The sequence below is a fragment of the Mustela putorius genome, unplaced genomic scaffold (genome assembly GCF_011764305.1).
Source record: "Mustela putorius furo isolate JIRA1106 unplaced genomic scaffold, ASM1176430v1.1 tig00003942_pilon_pilon_pilon, whole genome shotgun sequence".
Classification (NCBI taxonomy): Eukaryota; Metazoa; Chordata; class Mammalia; order Carnivora; family Mustelidae; genus Mustela; species Mustela putorius.
Genome location: NW_025422087.1, coordinates 14,147,616 through 14,170,531, shown reverse-complemented (window position 1 = coordinate 14,170,531; position 22,916 = coordinate 14,147,616). Strand labels below are relative to the sequence as shown.

General features: G+C 36.9%; 1 protein-coding gene across 1 annotated transcript in view; it reads right to left on the bottom strand.

Moving 5' to 3' along the window:
• Window positions 1–22,916, bottom strand: part of DNAH14 (dynein axonemal heavy chain 14) — a 333,925-nt gene that overhangs the window by 256,897 nt on the left and 54,112 nt on the right. The window contains exons 11-15 of the mRNA XM_045069521.1: window positions 12,675–12,925; window positions 7,324–7,453; window positions 1,074–1,350; window positions 622–667; window positions 443–540 (exon numbers count right to left, since the gene is read on the bottom strand). Of these exons, the coding sequence (XP_044925456.1) occupies window positions 443–540; window positions 622–667; window positions 1,074–1,350; window positions 7,324–7,453; window positions 12,675–12,925 (802 nt within the window). The remainder of the gene's footprint in view (window positions 1–442; window positions 541–621; window positions 668–1,073; window positions 1,351–7,323; window positions 7,454–12,674; window positions 12,926–22,916) is intronic.

Sequence of the window (22,916 nt, the reverse complement as noted above, 5' to 3'; positions counted from 1 at the left end):
AAGATCTTTATAAGACTTAGATCGTGGAGAAGGGATAAATTCATTGGTCAAGCTAACAATACCCAGGTACTTTCAGAATATATACACATAGCTAGAGAAGAACTAATAAAAATCTGTTTAAGATGGAAATAATATCTTTGTTATGATATAAGATAGGCCTTATTTAAGTCTCATAAAATTCTGTAGTATATCATTGAAAAAATCCAAACTTTAGTCTATTATCCTAATTCCTATATTTTATGTACTCTTTGGATATATGTGTAATTCACACATTCTTAAATAATCCCAAGTTCACATTGATTGATCCCAAAGACTGGGAATTTCTGATCTCCTGATACACTGTAAAGTGTGTCACTTCTCTGGGTATAAGTATCAAATGCCTACATCTAAGAAAATATTGCCAAAGAAGACAGTGTATCTATTTAAACTTTAAAATACTTACTTATACATTTTTCAATGTCAGTCACCATATTTTGAATTTTTATTGAAAACTCTAATCTGTTGGGAGCTAAGGAGAGATTTGTAGCAAATTCCAAAAATCTGAAAAATAAAACTCATTTCAGAAAAATGCATAGCTAACGTAAATTATAATTACTTGTAATTTTTAAAATGTCTACTTACTCATCATGTATGTATTTATTCTCAAACTCAGTCATGATTTCTATGCCTGTAAGAATCCATTGAAAAGAGAATAAAACATTGATAGATATTTAAACCAGTTAAATGCCAAATGAAAGGTAGTGTTCGAGCAGGATACCTCACCCCCAGATCCTGATGGGGTCCAAGAGTCTGAATTGTTAACAAGCATCCCAGGTGGTATTCATCCTCCCGGGGGGTGGGGGGTTCCTCAGGTCCCCACGAGTGAGAAATGGTATGAGTACGAAGACCAAAATGAATGATGGTGTTATTACTTACATGCACCACAAATAATCTAAGTTTATGTTCATGTTGCGCATTCTTAATATTTACAACTTAAGTCATGGATCATATGTAAACTGCTAGAATTTCTCTCATTTGTCTTTTCCAGCTGTTAGGCCATTTCCCTTCATTCTTACCAGCCTCCTTCATCTTACCTGAAAGAGTTCCTTCCAAGTTGGAAGAGACATTTTCTGTTTTCTGCATTAGTTGCTGCTCTTCACTGGAGTGTCTTATGAGACAACCGACTTCATTTTTTGATGCCTCATCTTCACATGACTCAGATCCTTCAGAGGACTTGTCAGCCTCATGAGAGTTCTCTGTGGAACTTTCTGAAGAGCCACTCTCTTCGGGAACGCTCAAGTGTAGAGCTACTTCAAATACTGGTGCATATACTTTTCTCAAATCCTCATCCACTTTAATACTATTCAAAATCTAATGAACAGACATGTTAGGATGACAGTGACAATATGTAATGGAAAGAACATTCCATTAAATTAGGATGATGCAGATCTAAATTTTAAATGATCAATAATTTCAGTATAACTGAATAACATAATATTAACATGTAACTGACACTTGCATGTTAAAATAAGCTAATGTAAAACAGAGGATACATCATAATGTATAGTTCCCCCCAGAAGACTGTAAGTTAATGCCAGAGTAGCTAAATAGTAATCATTGGAAAGCTTATTAAAAATAGTTATGAGTTAAAAGATCAGGAGCAGGACCCAAGAATACTTTTTTTTTTTAATTGAAGTATAGTTAACAGGTACACAATATATTGATTGAGCAATTTTATACCAAGAATTTGAGTCATTTAAAAGCTGAACAGGAGATTTTACTGTGTACTCCACATTAAGAATTACGAGTCAGGAATATATTTCAAATTTATTTCTATAGGTGCTAATTTCTCACTCTAACATACATATCCTAGTACAGGTATCCATCCCCACCGAGAAATAACCAGAATAGTTTACATATAAATATCTTACTTAGACAATGTGTTTGCTCTTAGGCTCTGTCTCGACATGGATTCTCCACTAATGTACGGATCCCTCAGAGCCCACATACAACCCACCGTTCTGGAGGTATCCATTCTCGGTGGTCACCTAGGCTGCCTGCTAGAACCTTGACCATTCATTTATAAATAAAGTCAGTTAACAGTATAAACAAACACCATTCACACTCTATTAAGCTGCTGGGGAAAGAGTTTTGAGTAGATGCTGAAGGTGATATACAATCCTTAAACATTCCACACAAATAAACGGGGAGTTGCTATGGGATGATAAAAAGCTTCTGCAAAATGGGTAGTGCTGATAGTGTCCCCCACTGTGAATGTACTAGTGCCACTGAATTTTATGTGCAAAATGGTTAAAATGGTAAATTACAAGTTATGTATGTTTTATCACAATAAAGAAGTTCACAGACAATTCCAAACAAATATATAATGTGTTGTATAGCTTCTCTAGAAAATAACTTCTAATTCTGGTAATGACTGGACCTCAAACCCTATATAACTTCTAATATTATAGTATATAAGTATTTGCAAAGAACCATTCTTGAAATATGTATACTGTACTTAGTACTTAATACAGTATATTTGGATCTATATCAAATACAGAAGTATACTTGATAAGTATACTCAGAACACACTATACTATTTGATATAGTTACTATTTGGTAAGTGTTTATCATGTCCTAGGCACTACAGTAAATAAGTTACCTTTACTTCATCTTCACAGGAACCCTGAGAAAGAAATTATTACTCTCATTATGTATAAAAAGAAACTCAGACTTGGGAAGTTTATATTAACTTGTCAAAGGCTACACTGTTAGCATGTAGTCAAGGCTGAAATGTATTGTGGGTCTATGACTCCAGTTACAATATGAAGTAGGGCTTGAAAATCTTTTTGTAGTAAATTTTTTGGGTATTTTTTTATGCCAAAAATAATGGATCAGCAACTAGACTGAGTTCCTCAAGACTGCACATTACAAGAGAGAAAAGGCTACAACTAAATTCTACAGTATGCAGTGGGAAATGGGGACTTCTCCCACTTTAGCCCTGCTCTCTCTCTTGAAAGTCAAATCTAGATTTCCAAAATCCTAATAGAAATATTGTCACCTGATTGCCCACAGGTACCTCTGACTCAACACATCCCAACATAAAATAATTATCTATCTTTTTAAAGATTATTTATTTATTTGAGAGAAAAAAAGAGACCGTGCATGCACAAGCAGAAGGAGGGGCATAGCCAGATGGAAAAGCAGGCTCCCCACTGAACAGGAAGCCTGTGCAGGGCTGGATCCCAGGACCCTGGGATCATGACCTGAGCTGAAGGCAGATGCTTAACTGAGCCATCCAGGCCCCCATTAGCTATCTTTTCTTGGACTAGATATTAGAACGAGGTAAAAAACTCAGTCTGTACCAACATGAGTTCAGCAAAAATAGGAGAGAACCAAGGTCAGATATTGGAAGGTGAAGCACGAGTGAGATGCAACTGTCAGGACTGTGGGCCAAAAGTGGAATCAGGCACACACACGAGATTTATGCCAGCATCACAAGGCTATCTACATCAAATCTACTCAGAAGCAAACTGGAAGATCAGGTTCAGTGTTGAATTTTAAAACATGTAAATTAAGAATTTCTATTACCGGGCGCCTGGGTGGCTCAGTGGGTTAAGCCGCTGCCTTTGGCTCAGGTCATGATCTCAGGATCCTGGGATCGAGTCCCACATCAGGCTCTCTGCTCAGCGGGGAGCTTGCTTCCCTCTCTCTCTCTCCCTGCCTGCCTCTCTGCCTGCTTGTGATCTTTGTCTGTCAAATAAATAAATAAAATCTTTAAAAAAAAAAAAAAAAGAAGAATTTCTATTACCAAAGATCTATACCCAATGTTAATGGACAGGAACAAAGCCTGGGTGGCTCAGTAGGTTAAAGCCTCTACCTTCAGTTCAGGTCATGATCCCAGGGTCCTGGGATCCAGCCCTGCATCGCACTCTCTGCTTAGCAGGGAGTCTGCTTCCTCCTCTCTCTCTCTCTCTGCCTGCCTCTCTGCCTACTTGTGATCTCTGTCAAATAAATAAATAAAATCTTAAAAAAATAAAACAAAATAAACAAAGAGTCAATGTCTGGAATACCCAAGAAAGTCCTAAAAATCAGTAAGAAACCCAAGAGAAAAAATTGTTTGAGTATCAATATGCAATTCAAAGAAGAAAAGTAGAATATGTGTATACTATGTAATAATCAGAATACTATGTAACAATCAGAAATGATAAATTACAAGCATTCTTGTGTTTATGTGTGTATATAGACTGGGTTCCCTGACAGGCAGGACATAAACATTAAGGAATGTGCCTGGGTCAATATGTGTGGAAGGAGAGCAAGCAAGCAGGGTGGGTAGAGGGGAAGGCTGGGCTGTTACACAGGCCACACCACAGACTCAGCCACGCCGTGGGGAGCTCAGGAGCTGGAACAGGCCTTCAGAGTTTTTTATACCCTTGTCACAATTAATTGTTCATTGCATGTGGGTCTCCCCCCAAAAGAGGCATGACCTTGAATAAGAGGGCTGCACTTGAAGCCATGTCTGAAAAAAGGGACAGCTAAAGGCTATCTGCTGACAACACTCCCAGCAGCTGGGGGACACATCTCATGCTGAAGGCATTTAGTGGCATGTCACTGTGCGATCTGGACCCAGACCCACTGATACGTGATACGAGTCTTGACAATTTTGAGTGAGAACATGTGCAGATGCAGTGTTGTACTGACACCCGAATATTCCAGTAACCAATAATTTATTGCAAAAAATTTCACTGTGATCTATGGAGGGTGGAATGAAGAATGCACACACAAAAAAAATGCATTAAGATTTACATTTTCATGGTATAACAAATGGTTATGGTTTGTATTTTATAAATAGTTTTGTAATTCAATAAGAAAAAATATTCCATCAGAAAAATGGGAAAGAAAATTAAAAATTCATAAAAATGAGAAATACAAATGGCTAATGAGCATAAGAAGAGTATCCAAAAATTAAGAAATTAAGACCAGTTTATCCCAGATTTTAACTGTCAATAAGCAACAGCCAGTATAAAATAGGATACATTTAAAAGGCAGTCTTTAATAGAAATTGGTGTAACCTTGTCTAAAGATACACTATGCAATGCAAATGGAAAACCATAAAAAGGTCCATAGTGCTGATTTAATGTTAATCCTAAGGAAAAAAATGAAAGCAGTGCACGTTTTTTATCTAAAAATATTTATATTCTAAAGTGTTCATAAAGAACTACTAGAAGCAACTAAAATAACAATTCCCTTGCAGTACGGGCTGGAACAATAAAGCACATACAGACTAAATCCACACACACACACACACACACTACACAAGATTTTTATGGGAAAAATTATAAAAGACACTGAAAGACATTAAAGAAGACAAATAAATTGTACAATCATATGGGAAGACTCAATATCATAAAATATTAACTCTTCCCATCTTCTAGGCGATTTCAATGAAAATTCAAGCAGGGTCTGATTCTAAAATATATATGGAAATGCAAATGTTTGAGACTAGACAAGACACTCTTAGAAAAGGAGACGACTTATTTCAAAGCTGGGCCATTCATCTGGTATGGGATCAGCACTAACCGGCAAATAGATCGAGACAGAGTAATAGTTTGGAAACAGAAGACACATGTGTATGGAGACATATGATAAAGAAAGAGCCACTATGCAGATCAGCAGGGAAAGGATGTAAAGAAACTGTGCCTGAGTAACAGTCACTGATACAGAAATAAGCGAAAATGAATCCTAACATACACTACACACCCAGATTTAGAAACAAATGGAAGGATGGACTCCAGAGCTTTTATAAGAAAATAAAGAATGGGGCACCTGGGTGACTCAGTCATTAAGCATCTGCCTTCGGCTCAGGTCATGATCCCAAGGTCCTGGGATTGAGCCCTGCGTCGGGCTCCCTGCTCAGCGGGAAGCCTGCTTCTCCCTCTCCCACTCCCCCTGCTTGTGTTCCCTCTCTTGCTGTGTGTGTTTCTCTCTGTCAAATAAATAAATAAAATCTAAAAAAATAAAATAAAATAAAATAATAAAGAATATATTTATGAGTCAGAATGGTAAATAATTTCAAACATGAACACAAATAAGGGGACAGATAAATTCTATTACATTGAAATTAAGAATTACTGGTAACAGAGGTGCTTGGGTGGTTCAGTTGGATAAGTGTCTGACTCTTGATTTTGGCTCAGGTCATGATCTTGGGGGCTTCAGACTGAGCCTTGTGTCAGGCTCCACACTCAGCAGAAGTCTGCTTCTCTCTCTCTCCTCCTCCTCTCTGCCTCTGCCCCCACTCCTGCTCGTACTCTCTCTCCCTCAAATAAACAAATCTTAGAAAAGAATTATGGGTAAAAATACATCAAAAGGGAATAAAAATAACAAGCCATTTAGTAGGAAAAGATAATGGCAATATAGATGTGAAAAATTCCTACAAAATAATAAGAGAAATCAATCCAGGAGATTAATGAGCCAAAATTTCCAATAACCTATTTTTTTAAATACACTACTAATAAGAGAAATAGAAATTAAAACAAAAAATGTAGACATTTTCCCTTTTTACCAAGCATACTTAAAATATTTTTTAAAGGAAAAAATGTGTCAAGTATACATATTATATACAATGCTATCTCATAAAAATGCTGCTTTTGCCAAACAGGACAAGCATCTACCACATAAAGTTTAATCCCAGTAAAATACTGTGTTGGGGTGGGGTGGGATATAATTCTTGATGGCAAGAAAAGATTTCCTAATGGAGATTTTTCTAGGATTCTGTCAAGATTTTTCATATTTGTCTTGGGTCATTTTTGAGTTAATAACAATGAAAAAAGTACTCTGAAGAGTAGCAAACAGAGGTATACAGTAGTGGGGGGCTGAAGGGAGTAGCTGCTACTTTAAAGAGTGTGGTCTCTCCTAACCATTCCCTTGTAAAGCAGGATACAGTATCACTCTGCATTCCCTTTTCTTCCTTTGGTTTTCTTCATAGCACCCATCACTTCATTATCTTCTCTCTTGGCAGAATATAAACTCCAAGAGGCCAGGGGCTTGTTCAGCCCACCGCTGTAGCCCAGTGCCTAGCTCAGTGACTGGTAAATAGTAAGTACTCAGTAATGCATGAACAAACGAACCACCTGCATTTAGCGTAATTATAGCTTTCCATAGTAGGAGGGATGTCTCTGTGTGTGTGCATGTGTGCGTGTGCGCGCGCGTGTGTGTGTGTTCATGCACGTGTGTATGCAAGAGATTGTGAATGATCATAAATCATATTTTTAATTCCCCCAAATTCCCAAACTTATTCATTTTACACCAAAAATCTATGCTTATATTTTTCAAAGACCATTTTACCTCATTAATATCCGCTTCTGTTTTTACTTCTGACTTTAAAACAGAAGTGACACGTACGTCTGAATCATCAACAACTTCTTCATAATCATCTGTTATCTTTTCAGTGACAGAAAAGACATTCTTGTATAATCTAGATTAAGAAATAAGAAGGAAAAAACATGGTCTCTCTAAACTTTCATATCTTATTAATATCCACGACACCTAAATAATTAGATATTCCACCAGAGAAGATATGTACAGACGGTCAATCAGTACAAGGTAAGATGTTCAGCATCACTTATCATCAGGGAACTACAAATCCAGGCCACAGTGAGCTATAACTTTGCACCAGTTAGGACGGCTACTATTTTCTAAATGAGGGAAGCAGTAAGTGTTAGTGAGGATTAGAGCCCTGGCACTTGCTGTTGGGAATCAGGCTAGGGCAACTACCCTGGAAAACAGCAGGAAATGCCTCAGAGAGGTAACATGCGGAATGGCCATAGGATCCAACAACTCCACCTCAGGGCAAATACACAAAAGAGTTGAAAACAAGGTCTCAAACAGAAATTTACACATCCCTGTTCATAACACCGTCATTTACAACAGCAAAAGATGAACATGACCCCAAATGTCCATCAGTAGAGATACAGGAGATAAATAAAATGCGGTATATACATACTGGATTATTATTTAGCCTTAAAAAGGAAAGAAATTCTCATACGTGTTACAACATGAATGAACGCTGAAAACATTATACAAAGCAAAGTTCAAATATGGTATGAGTACTCCACTGACTAAGGGACCTAGAACAGGTAAATTCATGGGAAAAGGATGTGTATTAGAGGTCATAGGGCTTGGTGGGAGGAAGGGGGCCATGCACAGGGAATGAAGAGTTATTGTATATGCACAGAGAGTCCCAGTTTAGGATGATGAAAATGTTCTGGAAATGGATATGGTGATGGTTGTACAACACTGTGAATGTGCTTAATGGTACTGAATTCTATTTCTTATATTTTTACTACAGTAAAAAAAATCATGTTTCACTTCAGCAAAATATTCTATGATTGTTAACTGGGGAAAATAAAAAGATGAAGCATTTTTATGGAAAAGTGAAGATTTACATATATATGCTAATAGGGAGATAAAATTTAAGTCATTATTATTAAAAAGATGGAAAATTCATAAACTGAAAAGCATAAGAAACACTAAAACGAGGTAGAGGGAGGAATTGGGAATTAAGAGTCATCGGACTGAATCAACAAAAATGAGAAAACTGAAAAGGAAAGAGAAAAAAGAACAAAGTAAAATAAATAATAAGCATAAGTGAAATGGAAGGAATAAAAGCAAAGCATACCGCTTATTACTAAGTGTGAATAGATTCAATTTCTTAATCAAAAGACAGAAACTATCAGATGGAGTTAGAAAGTAATATCAAACCATATGATAGACATCTCAATTTAAGGTGAAAAAATAAGGTAGAAAATAAACCTGTTAGGAATTTCTGGCAGAAGATAATGGCTGAAAATTTAAGAACATCTTTCTACATACCCCCATAAAAATCAGAGAAATAGACAATTTGAATAGGACCACATCTATTAAAGAAATTTAAGAAACAACTCATAAGCTTTCAAAATAGAAATCCACTGACCCAGACAGGTTTTCTTGTGAATTCTGTCAAACAAGAAATTATACCAGTTCATTCTATAAGCCCACTATTTTCCTGGAACCCAAACCAGACAAAGATATCACAAGAAAACTACAGACCCATATCCATTATCCTTTATGAACAGAGACACAGAATTCCTCAACAAAAGACCAGCAAACTCAATCTAGCTGCATATACAAAGGATTCTATACCACAATTGAGCAGAATTTATCCCAAGAATGCAAGGGTGGTTCAATGTATAAAAATGAGTATATTTAATTTAATGTACTATACCACATTTAACAAAATCCAACATTTCACGTAAAAACAGTAAACTAACAATAGAGGAAATTTCTTCAACCTGATAAAAAGCACCTGCAAAAAACCCATAGCTAACAATGAAAAAAAGACCAAAGTTTCCCCTCTGAGATCAGGAATAAAACAGGAATGTTCACTCTTGCCGCTTCTAGTAACATCGTACTGAAGATTCTAGCCAGGGCAATTAGGCAACAAAAAGTAATAAAAGATGTAAGACTGGACAAAAAAGAAGTAAAACTATCTCTCTTTGCAGGTGTCATGATCCTGCATAGAAAATCAAAAGAAGCAAAAACAAATAAACAAACAAACATAGAACTCATAGACAAGTTGAGTAAGATTGCTGGATACAAGATCAATATACAAACACCAGCTATATTTCAATACATTCGCAATTAATAATCCAAAACAAAATTTAAAAAATTAATTCCAGTTATAACAGCATCAAAAAGAATAAAATACTTAAGAATAAATAAAAGAAGCATAACATATACACTGAAAAACAAGACCACTGAAAAAAATTAGACTACCTACATAAATGGCAAGACAATCTCACATTCATGGATTGGAAAACTTTATGCTATTAAAATGGAAATGCTCCCCTTATTTACTCACAGATTCAATGCAATCCCAATATAAATTCCAGCTACTTTTATTTCAGAAACAGGCACTTTTATTTTACAATTCATATGTAAATGCAAGACAGCCAGAAGAGCCAAAATCATGTTGAAAAGGAACAATGTTGGAAGATTCACACTTTCCAATTTCAAAACTTACTACAAAACTATAATAATCAAGACAGTGCAGTACCAGCATAAGGACAGACATACAGATCAAGTGAATGAAATTTAGAGTCCAAAAAATAAACCCACACATCTGTGGTCAACTGACTGTCAGCAAGTGTCCCAAGACCATTCAACGGAGAAAGAAGAGTCTTTTCAATAAGTCGTGGTGGGACAACTGGACATCCATATGGGAAAGAATGAATTTAAGACCCTTACCTCACACTGTATACAAAAATTAAAACAAAATGGATCAAAGATCTGAATGTAGGAGCTAAAACTGAAAATCTTACAATATAGGTATCAGTCTTCATGATCCTGCATTAAGCAATGATCTTAAACATGACAAAGTACAATTAAAGGAACAATAAATTGGCCTTTTTCAAAACTAAATACTTTTGCTTCAAAGGATACTATCAAGAAATTGAAACGACCCAGAGAATGGGAGAAATTTTGTCAAATAATCTATTATATGGTAATAACAGGGGTCTTGTACCCAAAACATCTTTTTTTTTTAAAGATTTTATTCATCTATTTGACAGAGATCACAAGTTTGCAGAGAGGCAGGCAGAGAGAGAGGGGGAAGAAGGCCCCCCGCAAAGCAGAGAGCCTGATGTGGGGCTTGATCCCAGGACCCCAGGATCATGACCTGAGCTGAAGGCAGAGGCTTTAACCCACTGAGCCACCCAGGTGTCCCCCCAAAATATATCTTAAAAACTCTTTATAACTTAACAATATAAAGACAACACAATTGAGAAATGGACAAAGGACATGAAAAGACGTTTCTTCAGAGAAGATACACAAATAGCCAATAATCATATGAAAGGATGTACATCATTAGTCACTATGGAAATACAAATGAATACTATTAAGAAGGTCAACAGAAACAGATTAAATAATAGTTCCTACTCAGCAGGCATTAACTCTGTTTATTCTCAAACAACATTATGTATAGGTATAATTGTTATCTCTAGTCTACAGATGAGGGAACTGAAGTCTAAAGATTTTATTTATGTTTCTTAGCTTACTATTATTACTAGCTAACCTAAGTTATGCAATATGTCAGAGATGAAACAGGTAATAAAACCCAGGTGATATGACTCCAAAAACACATGTACTTGAACCACTACACATATATTCCTCCTATAACATTAAAATAAGTAAATACACATATATATACATATATATGCATATATATATATACACACATACATGAGACACTCTGTATTTTTAAAATGAACTATGAAATAGTACACTAAGATTACAACAGAAAAATACATAGGAAAATTCTAGGAGAAATTATACCAAAATAATAAGATACTATATTTAAGTGATGGAATTAAGGTAATTTCTGTTTTCCAAATTTTCTATTATATGATGAATTAAATTTAATATCCTTTAAAAAATATTTTCAAAATTAAAAACTTCTCCTAAACACACAAACACACAGATAAACACACACCTGTAGTTTTAGGAGAAATACAATTCTAATGTGCTATTACTACTAAATAGTTGTGCTCTTATATTGGTTAAAGTTCTAGCACGGACTTAAAGTACTTATGAGGCCTCAGAGAAGTGATTTGAGCTCTGCTGGATTCAGTAACAAATTAGAGAAACAGTATATTATCTTTAAAAGTCTTCAAAATTTTATGAATTTATTTTTCACTAACTCTAATACTTAAATTCTGATTTGATTTAAAGTGAAATAAGTCAAGCAGAGAGAGTCAATTATCATATGGTTTCACTTATTTGTGGAGCATAACAAATAGCATGGAGGACAAGGAGAGTTAGAAAGGAGAAGGGAGTTGGGGGAAATTGGAAGGGGAGGTGAACCATGAGAGACTATGGACTCTGAAAAAACAATCCGAGGGTTTTGAAGGGGCGAGGGGTGGGAGGTCGGGGTACCAGGTGGTGGGTATTAGAGAGGGCAGGGATTGCATGGAGCCTGCATCAGGCTTCCTGCTCGGTGGGGAGTTTGTTTCACCTCCCTCTCTGTGAGTATGCACGCATGCTCTCTCTCTCTCTCTCTCTCTCTCTCAAATAAATAAAATCTTTTTTTTTTTTTTTAAAGATGAAAACATTTTGTTTTCAATAGATACTTAGAATTGCCTCAAATGCAAACCAAACCTTGTGGCTACTGCCAGAATCATTCTTACAAATGATTTTTTAAGAACTAGTTCTGAACTTTGAAGATACAGCATTACAGCATACCTATACATAGGATTGCCAGATTTAGCATATTAATACAGAACAACAAATTAAAGCTGAGTTCCAAGATAAACAGTGATTTTTAGTATAGGTAATACTTGGGACATACTTACACTAAGAGTATTATTCATTACCTGAATTTCAAAACTCACTGGACATCATAGAGGTCACATAGCAACCTAACCTATGCAGAATATTTTTTGGGGGGGGGAAGGAAATTTTCTTAAATTTTATGCACAGTATTAATGAAAGTACTACCAGATAAGAAGTTCAGATCATTGCAAAAACTGAGTACATATAATTTGCTATGAGGAGAATTTTCAAATTCCAGCTTAAATTATTGGATATTTCCTCCATAAGTGATAATATATTACACTGTGATTACAAATCCCTTTTATAAGTAAAAAAAAAATTTGATTTACTTAATGAGATCTTCGTTCCTTTTTTCCCTTGAAAATGGCATTCTAGCAGAATTATTAAATAATTCCAAAAGTAGTGTGACTGCAGTATTCATTAGTTTACGGATGAGTTCCTGAAATATGTAGTCAACCAGCAGCAGAAACCTCAGAACAGTTTCTAATAAACGTCGATATGTAGGCAGCTTGAAATGTACAGTGTCATCTTCAGAGAGGTTTGACTCAAAGTATTCTTTAATTTCTTTCTTTTCTGCCACCTTTCAATAAACATTTGAGAAACAAGGGATAATTTCTTAAGTTAATATAGCATGATTATTAATGGATAGTATTTTCATTAGTCTTAACAACACTGCAACTATACACTATTATGACAATTTTCATGAAAATTTTATGGTTGCACTGCATTTAAACAAGGAGACAAAAAGAAGCCTATGAAGTTTGGGGTTTCACTTATGAAGAGATAAGATTATGGAACTCAGACAGGAAGGACATAGCCATGATTTCTAAGCACTCCTACATAGAGGGACCCTCCTCAAGTACACCATCAGGGACACAGCAAACAATGGGGGGTGGGAGTCAAGTATAAATGCTAGGCTTCCTAAAATCCAGCCCAATACTGCCTCTCTTATGCTAGGCTACAGCAATTTGACTCCTTTTTTTGTTTTTAACACATATATAATACATAATACAGAATTAAGAAAAAATTTAAAATTCATCAAATCCAATGTTAGAGCTTTACCCTTTAAATAATGTATCTCTTTTTAAAAATTTTTATTTATTTATTTTCAGCATAATAGTATTCATTATTTTTTCACCACACCCAGTGCTCCATGCAATCCGTGCCTTCTATAATACCCACCACCTGGTACCCCAACCTCCCACCCCCCCGCCACTTCAAGCCCCTCAGATTGTTTTTCAGAGTCCATAGTCTATCATGATGTACAAGACAACTGACATAGTATGTTACTGGGGAATGGCCATCAGGACTTCCAAATTGTGCCCTCTAAAATAATCCCGAAGCTGGGCAAATGGTTCTTTTTAGACACATAAACATTTTTTTTTATTATGGACCTTTAAAATTCTAAAAATATGTCCAATATTTGTTCACCTATTCATTCTTATTTTTTGTTCCATTGAGACTTAAATATCCTTTCCAAATTGTTTTCTAATTTTTAAAAACACAACTGCATTTATTTATGTTGCCTCTCTTCATGTCTCTCTCTTTTTTTTCAATTTGTATTTTTTCTTTTTAAAATTAATTAGGTCAGTTGATTATCAATTTGGCAAGTTTTTTTCCAGTACTGGTTGATTCTCTGGAGGAATGGTTACCACAGTGATGTAGTTCTTTACTGGGCACAGCTATGCTGGGCCTGACAAATGAAATACTGACTTTCTTAATAGATTATGTATTTATTGAAAATGTCACGTTTTTCCAGGATAGGCCACATGATTTGGAAACTTTATGTGCAAAATGCATGTCAATTAGTAAAACAGTGAGGCAGAGTCTATTAACTATTCAAAGTAAGGATTTTTAGCACTGGTACTGAAAGAATTTTAAGTAGCTCAGTAACTGTATCAGTATAAAAGTAAAACTCTATCAGTATAAAAGTATAATAGCCTGGTAATGCTGGCCTTTTTATGGACTATTATGAGGCTGATGGAGATTCTGAAACCAACAGGCAGCTAGGTAGATATTCTCTCCCATCAGAGGCTCTGTTCTAGGTCAGGCATATCCCAAGGCTAATGGCAGCTTTCGGCTTCCAGCCCGTCAGTTCTGTGGTGCCCGTGCTGTGTCTGGGCAGTCACCATAGGTGCCCAGAACCCTTTTTAACCCAGCCGTACTTTACTTTAGATCCACCTGCTGAGCTGAGGCTCTATCATTTAATTGGTCTAGGGAGGTCCCAGATATCAATATTTAGTAAGAGCCCCCCATCGCCACCCCGCCAGCCGATTCTGGTGTGCTGCCTAGAGTTCGGCCACTTAGTCATCACACATTTCAGTTTTACAAAATCACCCAAATGGCACTGTAGGAAAGCCCAGTTTCTGCCCCTGACAAGGATCAACAAGTAAGACAGGTGTCCACAAACAAAACCAGTTCTGGGAGAGCTCTGGAGTCCACTGAAGGAACTTCCACAACATAGTGAAACAGAAGTCCTGAGAACAGCCATGTGAAAAGAGAAGGAAGACAGCCTTAATTTGCCCACATCATCCCATCCCCAGCTGGCATTGCTCGGCACCAACAGGAAACTTCCCAGCTAGAAGGAGTTGCCCTCATCAGGAAAGAAGAGCAGAGTGAGCAACAGGCTTCTCCAGACTTCGGGGCACTGAACAAAGGCCCCACTTCCATTTTGCCCTGCCCAGACCAGCAAAGCTGAGATGGACAGAGATGGCTAAAACAAGGGAGAAAACACACACCGCCTATTGCAGCCATGCAGGAGTGATCCCTGTTCCCAGTGACCCGCTCAACATAAAAATGCAATAGCTTTTGCCACTAAAGAAGGCCTCGGTAGCCAGCACAGCTGCTGTAGACCCCCAGCAGACCCCACTAGCTCTTGACACACAGGTATTTGTATTCAGATGCCAGCTGCCTAAGTCCATCTCTGTCCCCTCCCTTCTCCACCCCCACCAGAGCCTGGGAACCACACTGTCAGCCAGCCCCGGTTTCTGCAGGTGCATGAGGACAAGACACCTGCTTAGACCCCCATGACTGACCCCCACCATGCACATTCTTGGGGGCTATTTCCTCAGTTGTGTATTTGCACACTGCTGACCTAACACCTGTCACTGGCCTTGAATGCCATGTACAGTGGTGAGACCAACAGCCACAGTAGTACATGATGACAGCCAGGTGCCAGTAGCTACCAAGTGCACCCACAGCTGGCCTGGTCCTTGCTGCTTACCCTGACCCTTACCAGCATGTGTGTCTTCAACTAGCCCGTGCCACACTAGAGAAGCCTGCAGATGACCTGAACAGTCATATGTGTACACCCCACCAGTTCCAGCCACCACAACCACTAGCCGTGGTCCCTAGCCATTGGACCTGGAGCCACTATGGAAAACCCTCACAGCTACAGCAGGCCTCCATTGTATTTGCCAAGGACCACAGAGATGTCAATGCTGTGGTCCCCAGAGGCCCAAGCAAAGACACATCGTCATGCCCCAGGACCTGGAGCAGTTACACAGCCCCACATCTGGCACCCTGTGCCTCTAGCTCCAGGATCCCAGATGCTCCAGCATGCCCTACTTACAGTGAAATTCTTCCCTTATCAAAGGCAGGTCTTAGTGTCTGGAAGAAGTGACTCCTTCTTCAAATGCACTGATACCTTTACAAGGCTACAGGGATCATAGAAAATCAGGGAAACATGAGTCCACCAAAGTAAAACTCAGTCACTGGCCCCAAAGAAGTGGATATCCAAAGATTTCCAACAAAGAATTCAAATTAATTATTCCAAAGATGCTCAGAGACAAAAACAGACACACAGATCAATGCAACAGAATAGAGAACCCAGAAATGGATGCTCAACTCTGTGGCCAATTAATCTTCAACAAAGCAGGAAAGAACATTCAGTAGAAAGAACACAGTCTCTTCAACAAATGTGTTGGGAAAACATGCAACATGCAGAAGAATGAAATTGGACCACTTTCTTACACCATACACAAAAATAAGTTCAAAATGGATGCTAGACCTAAGTGTGAGAAAGGAATCCATCAAAATCCTACAGGAGAACATAGGCAGCAACCTCTGCAACCTCAGCCACAACAACTTCTTTCTAGACATGTCTCCAGAGGCAAGGGAAACAAAAGCAAAAATGAACTAGTAGGACTTTGTCAAGATAAAAAACTGCACAGCAAAGGAAACAACAAATCTAAAAGGTAACCTACAGAATGGGAGAAGATGTTTGGAAATGACCTATCTGATAGGTCAAATGATCTATCTGATAAAGTTAGTATCCAAATCTATAAAGAACTTATTAAACTTAACACCCAAAAACCAAAAAAAAAAAAATCCAGTTAAAAAAAATATATGTCTATAAAAAATAAAAAATTAAAAAAAATCCAGTTAAGAAATGGGCAGAAGACATGCATAGACATTTTTCCAAAGAAGACACCCAGATGGCCAAGAGACACATGAAAAGATGTTCAACATCACTCATCATCAGGGAAATGCAAATCAAAACCACAATGAGATTATCACCTCATACCGGTCAGAATGGCTAAAATAAAAAACACAAGAAACCAGAGATGTTGGTGAAGATGCAGAAAAAGGGGAACCCTCTGACACTGTGGGTGAGAATGCAAACTGGTGCAGCCACTCTGGAAAAGAGTATGGAGGGTCCTCAAAAAGTTAAAATAGAGCTATCCTACAACCCGGCAATTTAACTACTAGGTATTTGCTCAAGGATACAAAAATACCAATTCAAAGAGGCACATGTACTTCAATATTTATAGCAGCATTATCAACAAAAGCCAAATTATGGAAAGAGCTCAGGTATCCATAGACAGATGACTAGATAAAGAAGATGGGATATATATGTGTCCATTGACAGATGAATGAATAAAGAAGATGTGATGTGATGTGTGTGCGTGTATATAAATATATACATATACACATATATAGGAATATTACTCAGCCATTACAAAGAACAAAATCTTGCCATTTGCAATGATGTGGATAGAGCTACAGTATATTATGCTAAACAAAATAAGTCTGTCAGAGAAAGATAAATATTGTGATTTCACTCATATGTGGAATTTAAGAAACAACAGATGAACATAAGGAAAGGGGAAAAAAAGAGAGGGAGGCAAACCATAAAGAGACTTTTAACTATAGAGAACAAACTGAGGGTTGATGGAGGGAAATGGGTGGGTGGATGGGCTAAATGGGTGATGGCTGTTAAGGAGGGCACCTGTGATGAGCACCGGGTGTTTTATATGTGATGAATCATTAAATTCTACTCCTGAAACCAATATTACACTGTATGTTAACTAACTAGAATTTAAATAAAACCTTTAAAAAAAGATGCTCAGAGATCTACAAAAAGAGAACACAGATAAATAATTTAATGATATGAGGAAAACAATACAAACAAAATGAGATGCTCAAAAAGAGAAAACATAAAAAAGAAACAAAAAGATATTTGGAGTTAAAAATATAATAACTGAATGATGAATTCAACAGAGAGCTTCAACAGACTTCACAAAGTGTAAGAAAAAAATAAGTGAACTAGAAGACAGATCAATTTGTATTATCCAGCCAGAGATAAAAGAAAAATGAGTAAAAAGAGTGAAGGAAGCCTACATAATCTATTGGATACTAAGAAACAAATCAATTTTTGTATTATTGAAGGTCCAAGAAGGAAAAGAGAGGGGAAAAGGACAGAAGGCTTTTGTAAAGAAAATGGTAACTTTCCAAATCTGGAGAGAGACTTGTATAACCAAGTTCATGAAACTCATAAGCCACTAAACAAAATCAAAGAGATCCTCTCCAAAACACAGAATAAAACTGTCAGAATCAAAGACAAGGACAAAATCTTTCAGCCAGGAGAGGAGGGGAAAAAAAATTTGTAACCTACAAGGGAATTCCCATAAGGCCATCAGCAGATTTCTGAGTAGAAACTTTACAGCCCAGGAGAGAGTGGGAAGATATACTCAAAGAGCTGGGGAAAATACTGCCAATGAAGCATAACTTATGCAGTAAAACTGTCCTTCAGAAATGAAGGAGCATTAAAGACCTTCCCAGACAAACAAGAGCTGAAGAAATTCCTTACCACTAGACATGCCCTACAAGAAATGATGGAAAGTATTGTTCAAGCTAAAGTGAAAAGGTGCTAGGTTGTAAAATGAAAATATACAAGAGAGTGATAAAGGAATGAACACATTCAGACTTTGAATACTCTAAAAATGTAATACAGTAGGGTATTAACCACTGACTGCCATGTAAAAGTTAAAGAACAAGAGTATTAAAAAGAACTATAGCTCCACTAATATTAATGTTAATGGACATACAAATTACGGGTAAATTAGGGGTAAATCATGTCAAGAAAAACATAGAAGGAGGGTAGAATAAAATGGTAGAGTTTTGCTGTGATCAAAGTTATCAATGTAAAATAGATTGATATCTAGAAGATGTTTTATGTAACCCTCATAATAACTACACAGCAAAAAGCTATAGGAGATTCACAAAATATAAAGAGAATCAAAATATAGCACTATGGAAAATCATCAATTCACAATGGAAAGCATCAAGAGAAGAAGAAAGGAACAGGGAACTACAAAACAACCAGAAAACATAAGAAGGTATTAGTAAGTCCTTACCTATCAATTATCATTCTAAAAAAAATGGATTGAATTCTCCAATCAAAAGATAGGACTATGAACATTTATATGCCAACACATTGGTTAACCTAGAAGAAACAGATAAATTACTAGAAACATAGAACCTACCAAGTCTGAATCAGGAAGCACAAATAACAATTAAGGACACTAAATCGGTAATCAAAAACTTCCCAACAAAGAAGAATCCAAGACTATTTGGTTTCCTTTGCAAATTCTACCAAACATTTAATGAAGAATTAATGCCAATCTTGTTTAAACTCTTCCAAAAACCCTGAAGAGGGCACACACTCCCAAACTCAATTTACAGCATTAATCTGATACCAAAGCTAGATAAGAACACCACAAGAAAACTACAGACCAATATCCTTGATGACTATAGATGCAAAAATTCTCCACAAAATACTAGCAAACCCAATTCAACAACACATTAAAAGGATTACATACTATAATCAGGCAGGATATATCGCTTGGATGCAAGGATGTAAATAAGACATATCCCATTAACGGAAGGATAAAAATCACATGATCATCTCAATAGATGCAGAAAAAGCATATGACACAATACAACATTCTTTGATGATAAAAATGTTCAACAAATTGGGTAGGGAAGGAACATACCTCAACATATTAAGTTGACATACATGACAAGTTCACAGCTAACATCATCATACCCAATGGTGAAAAGTTGGAAGTTTTTCCTCTAAGATCAGAAACAAGACAAGGGTACCCAGTCTCTCCACTTCTATTAAACATAGTACTGGAAGACCAGCAGGAGTAATCAGGCAAAAAAAAAAAAAGTACCTGAATCAGAAAAATAGAAGTAAAATTGTCCCTGTTTTCAGATGATACAATCTTATATGTAGAAAATCTTAAAAGATTCACCAAAAATATGCTAAAACTAATAATCAAGATACAGAAATTGTTGCATTTCTACAGCAACAAAATAACCTGAAAAAGAAATAAAGAAAACAATATCATTCTTAATAAAACAAATAAAAACAAAAAACAATAAAATATGTAGGAATAGTAACCAAGAAGGTTAAAAGATCCACACACTGAAAACTTTAATTTTTAAAAATCAAAGTACAGTTGACATACAATGTTGTAGTTGTCTCTGGCACACCACATAAGGATTGGACAATTCTATACAGTATTACGGTCACCACAATAAATGTTCTAACATCTCTCACCATACAATATTATTACAACATATATTCCCTATGCTATACTCTTCATCTCCATGTTTTATTTATAACTGAACATTTGTACCTTTTAATCCCCTTCACCTATTTTGCCCATTCCCAAAGCCCCTTCCCTCTGGCAACAACTAGTTTGCTCTATAGATTTACGAATCTGTTTGTTTGTTCCTTTTTTTAGACAGCACATATAAATGAAACCATATAATATCTGTCTGTCTGACTTATTTCACTTAGCATAGTACCCTCTGGGTCTAATTTATGTTGTTGTAAATGGTAAAATGCCATTCTCTTCTATCACCAAGTAATATTTCATTGTGTGTATGTACCACACCTTTATTCATTCATCTAGCATCCGACATTTAGGTTGCTTCCATATCTTCACTATTGTAAATAATGCCGCAGTACTCATAGGTGTGCATGCATCTTTTCAAATTAGTATTTTCATTTTCTTTGGGTAGATAACCCAGTAGTGGAATTACTGAATCATATGGTATTTTTATTCTTAATTAACCTCCCTATTGCTTTCCATAGTGATTGCACCACCATATATATTCCCACCAACAGTGCACAGAGGCTCCCTTTTGCTCTGTATCCTTGCAAACACTGTTATTTTTGTCTTTTTGATATTAGCCAATCTGACAGGTATGAGATGATACCTCATTGTGGCCTTGATTTGTCTTTCTCTGAGGATGAGTGATTTGAGCATTCATATGTCTATTGGCCATCTCTATGTCTTCTTTGGGGAAATGGCTATTAGGTCCTCTACCCATTTTTTAATTGGATTATTTGGGGGTTTTGGTGTTGAATTGTACAAGTTCTTTATATATTTTGGATATTAACTCCTTGTCAGGTACATTGTTTGCAAACATATTCTCCCATTCAATAGGTTGCTTTTTCATTTTGTTGATGGTTTTCTTTGCTTTAAATGTTCTCACTGCAACAAAGTAATAGTAATTATGTAACATGATGGAAGTGTCCATCATTTCCAAAATTCTGTGAATGGTGAAACTTGATAGGAGAAATGCTTAATAATCCAAATTCTTCTTAAAGTATACAGCCATTAAAACTTAAAGCATGATTCATTATTTGTTAAAATCTGCATCTGAGGGGCGCCTGGGTGGCTCTGTGGGTTAAAGCCTCTGCCTTCAGCTCAGGTCACGGTCTGAGGGTCCTGGGATCAAGCCCCGCATCGTGCTCTGCTCAGCAGGGAGCCTGATGCCCCCCACCCTCTGCTTGCCTCTCTGCCTGCTTGTAATCTCTCTCTCTCTGTCAAATAAATAAATAAAATCTTTTTAAAAAATCTGCATCTGAAATTGTGACTTTATTTCTAACAGATAGCTCTGAAGTTCTCTGAAATTGATGCTTCTGCTGAGCTCAGGGAAATTCATAGTAAGAAATAAAGTCTTAGAGTGTGTTCAATGCACATATCAAGTTTGAGTCTGAACACTGAAATAAATGGTCAGTTTTCTCCTGGAGGAATTCCAGGAGTAAGTGGTTCCAAGACCAGCAGCATCAAGCTTCCCCTCGGAACTTGTCAGAAATGTAAACACTCCCCGTCCCCGCCCCCAGGTACAGTGGCTGAAACCGAGACCCCTTGTTTTACCAAACCTCCTAGGAGATTCTCTTGCCCACAAAAGCTTGATAATCATGGTCCTCAGCATTTCAATATGAAAACAGGAAAGGCACTGTCAGTGCTTTCTAATTACACTTAGTCCAGAAATGGGGAATGCTGCCTGCCTTAGGTAGCTGCATGGCGTGGGACCGAGCAACTCAGCCAAGCTTTGGCTTGACTAAAGAGCCATGTCAACAGACAGGGAGCCGAACTATGAGAGACTCTGGACTCTGGGAAACAAACTGAGGGTTGTGGAAAGGGACCAGGATGTGGGGAATGGGGTAACTGGGTGATGGCCTTCAAGGAGAGCATGTGATGTGATGAGCACTGGGTGTTATACACAACTAATGAATCACTGGGCAATACACCAAAAGCTAACTATGAACTATATGTTGGGTAACTGAATTTAAATAAAATAAAATAAAATAAAATGCCAAGTCAAAATAGGGCATGAGTCCCTGTTAGAGACAAAGCACCTAAAGAAGGAAAAAGCAATGCAACGCTTTATTGATACTTCCATTCCCCATATCCTCTTTTTTGTTTGGACCCATTCTCAGTTTTATGATCTTGTCATTTTTATTAAATCTGCATACTTCCATGGGGTAAATAACCAACCAACAGTGTTGGTGGGCAGTGGGTCTAATGGGTTCTTATCTGACATTTATTTAAATAGAAATCTCTGAACAAATATTTCTGACCAGATCCTGGTGTTTCTGAATGGGAGACACTAGAGTGATTACAAAGAATATGTGCCCTAAGACATACGCTGTCAATCCCTGTTTGATTTATCTGATCCTTGGCCAAACCATCCCAGAGTCTTCCCATATGATGGGACTCAGTGGGGTTAGGGTGACTGCAGAATACAATGAGGAAAGAGATCCTTCTTTCATTGATGTGAAAGAGCCGCACTTCATTTTCTTGTCAAGAAGCAAAGCCTATGGACTCTGAAAAACAATCTGAGGGGTTTGAAGGAGCGGGGGGGTGGGGGAGGATGGGGTACCAGGTGGTGGGTATTATAGAGGGCACAGATTGCATGGAGCACTGGGTGTGGTGAAAAAATAATGAATACTGTTTTTCTGAAAATAAATAAATCAATTTAAT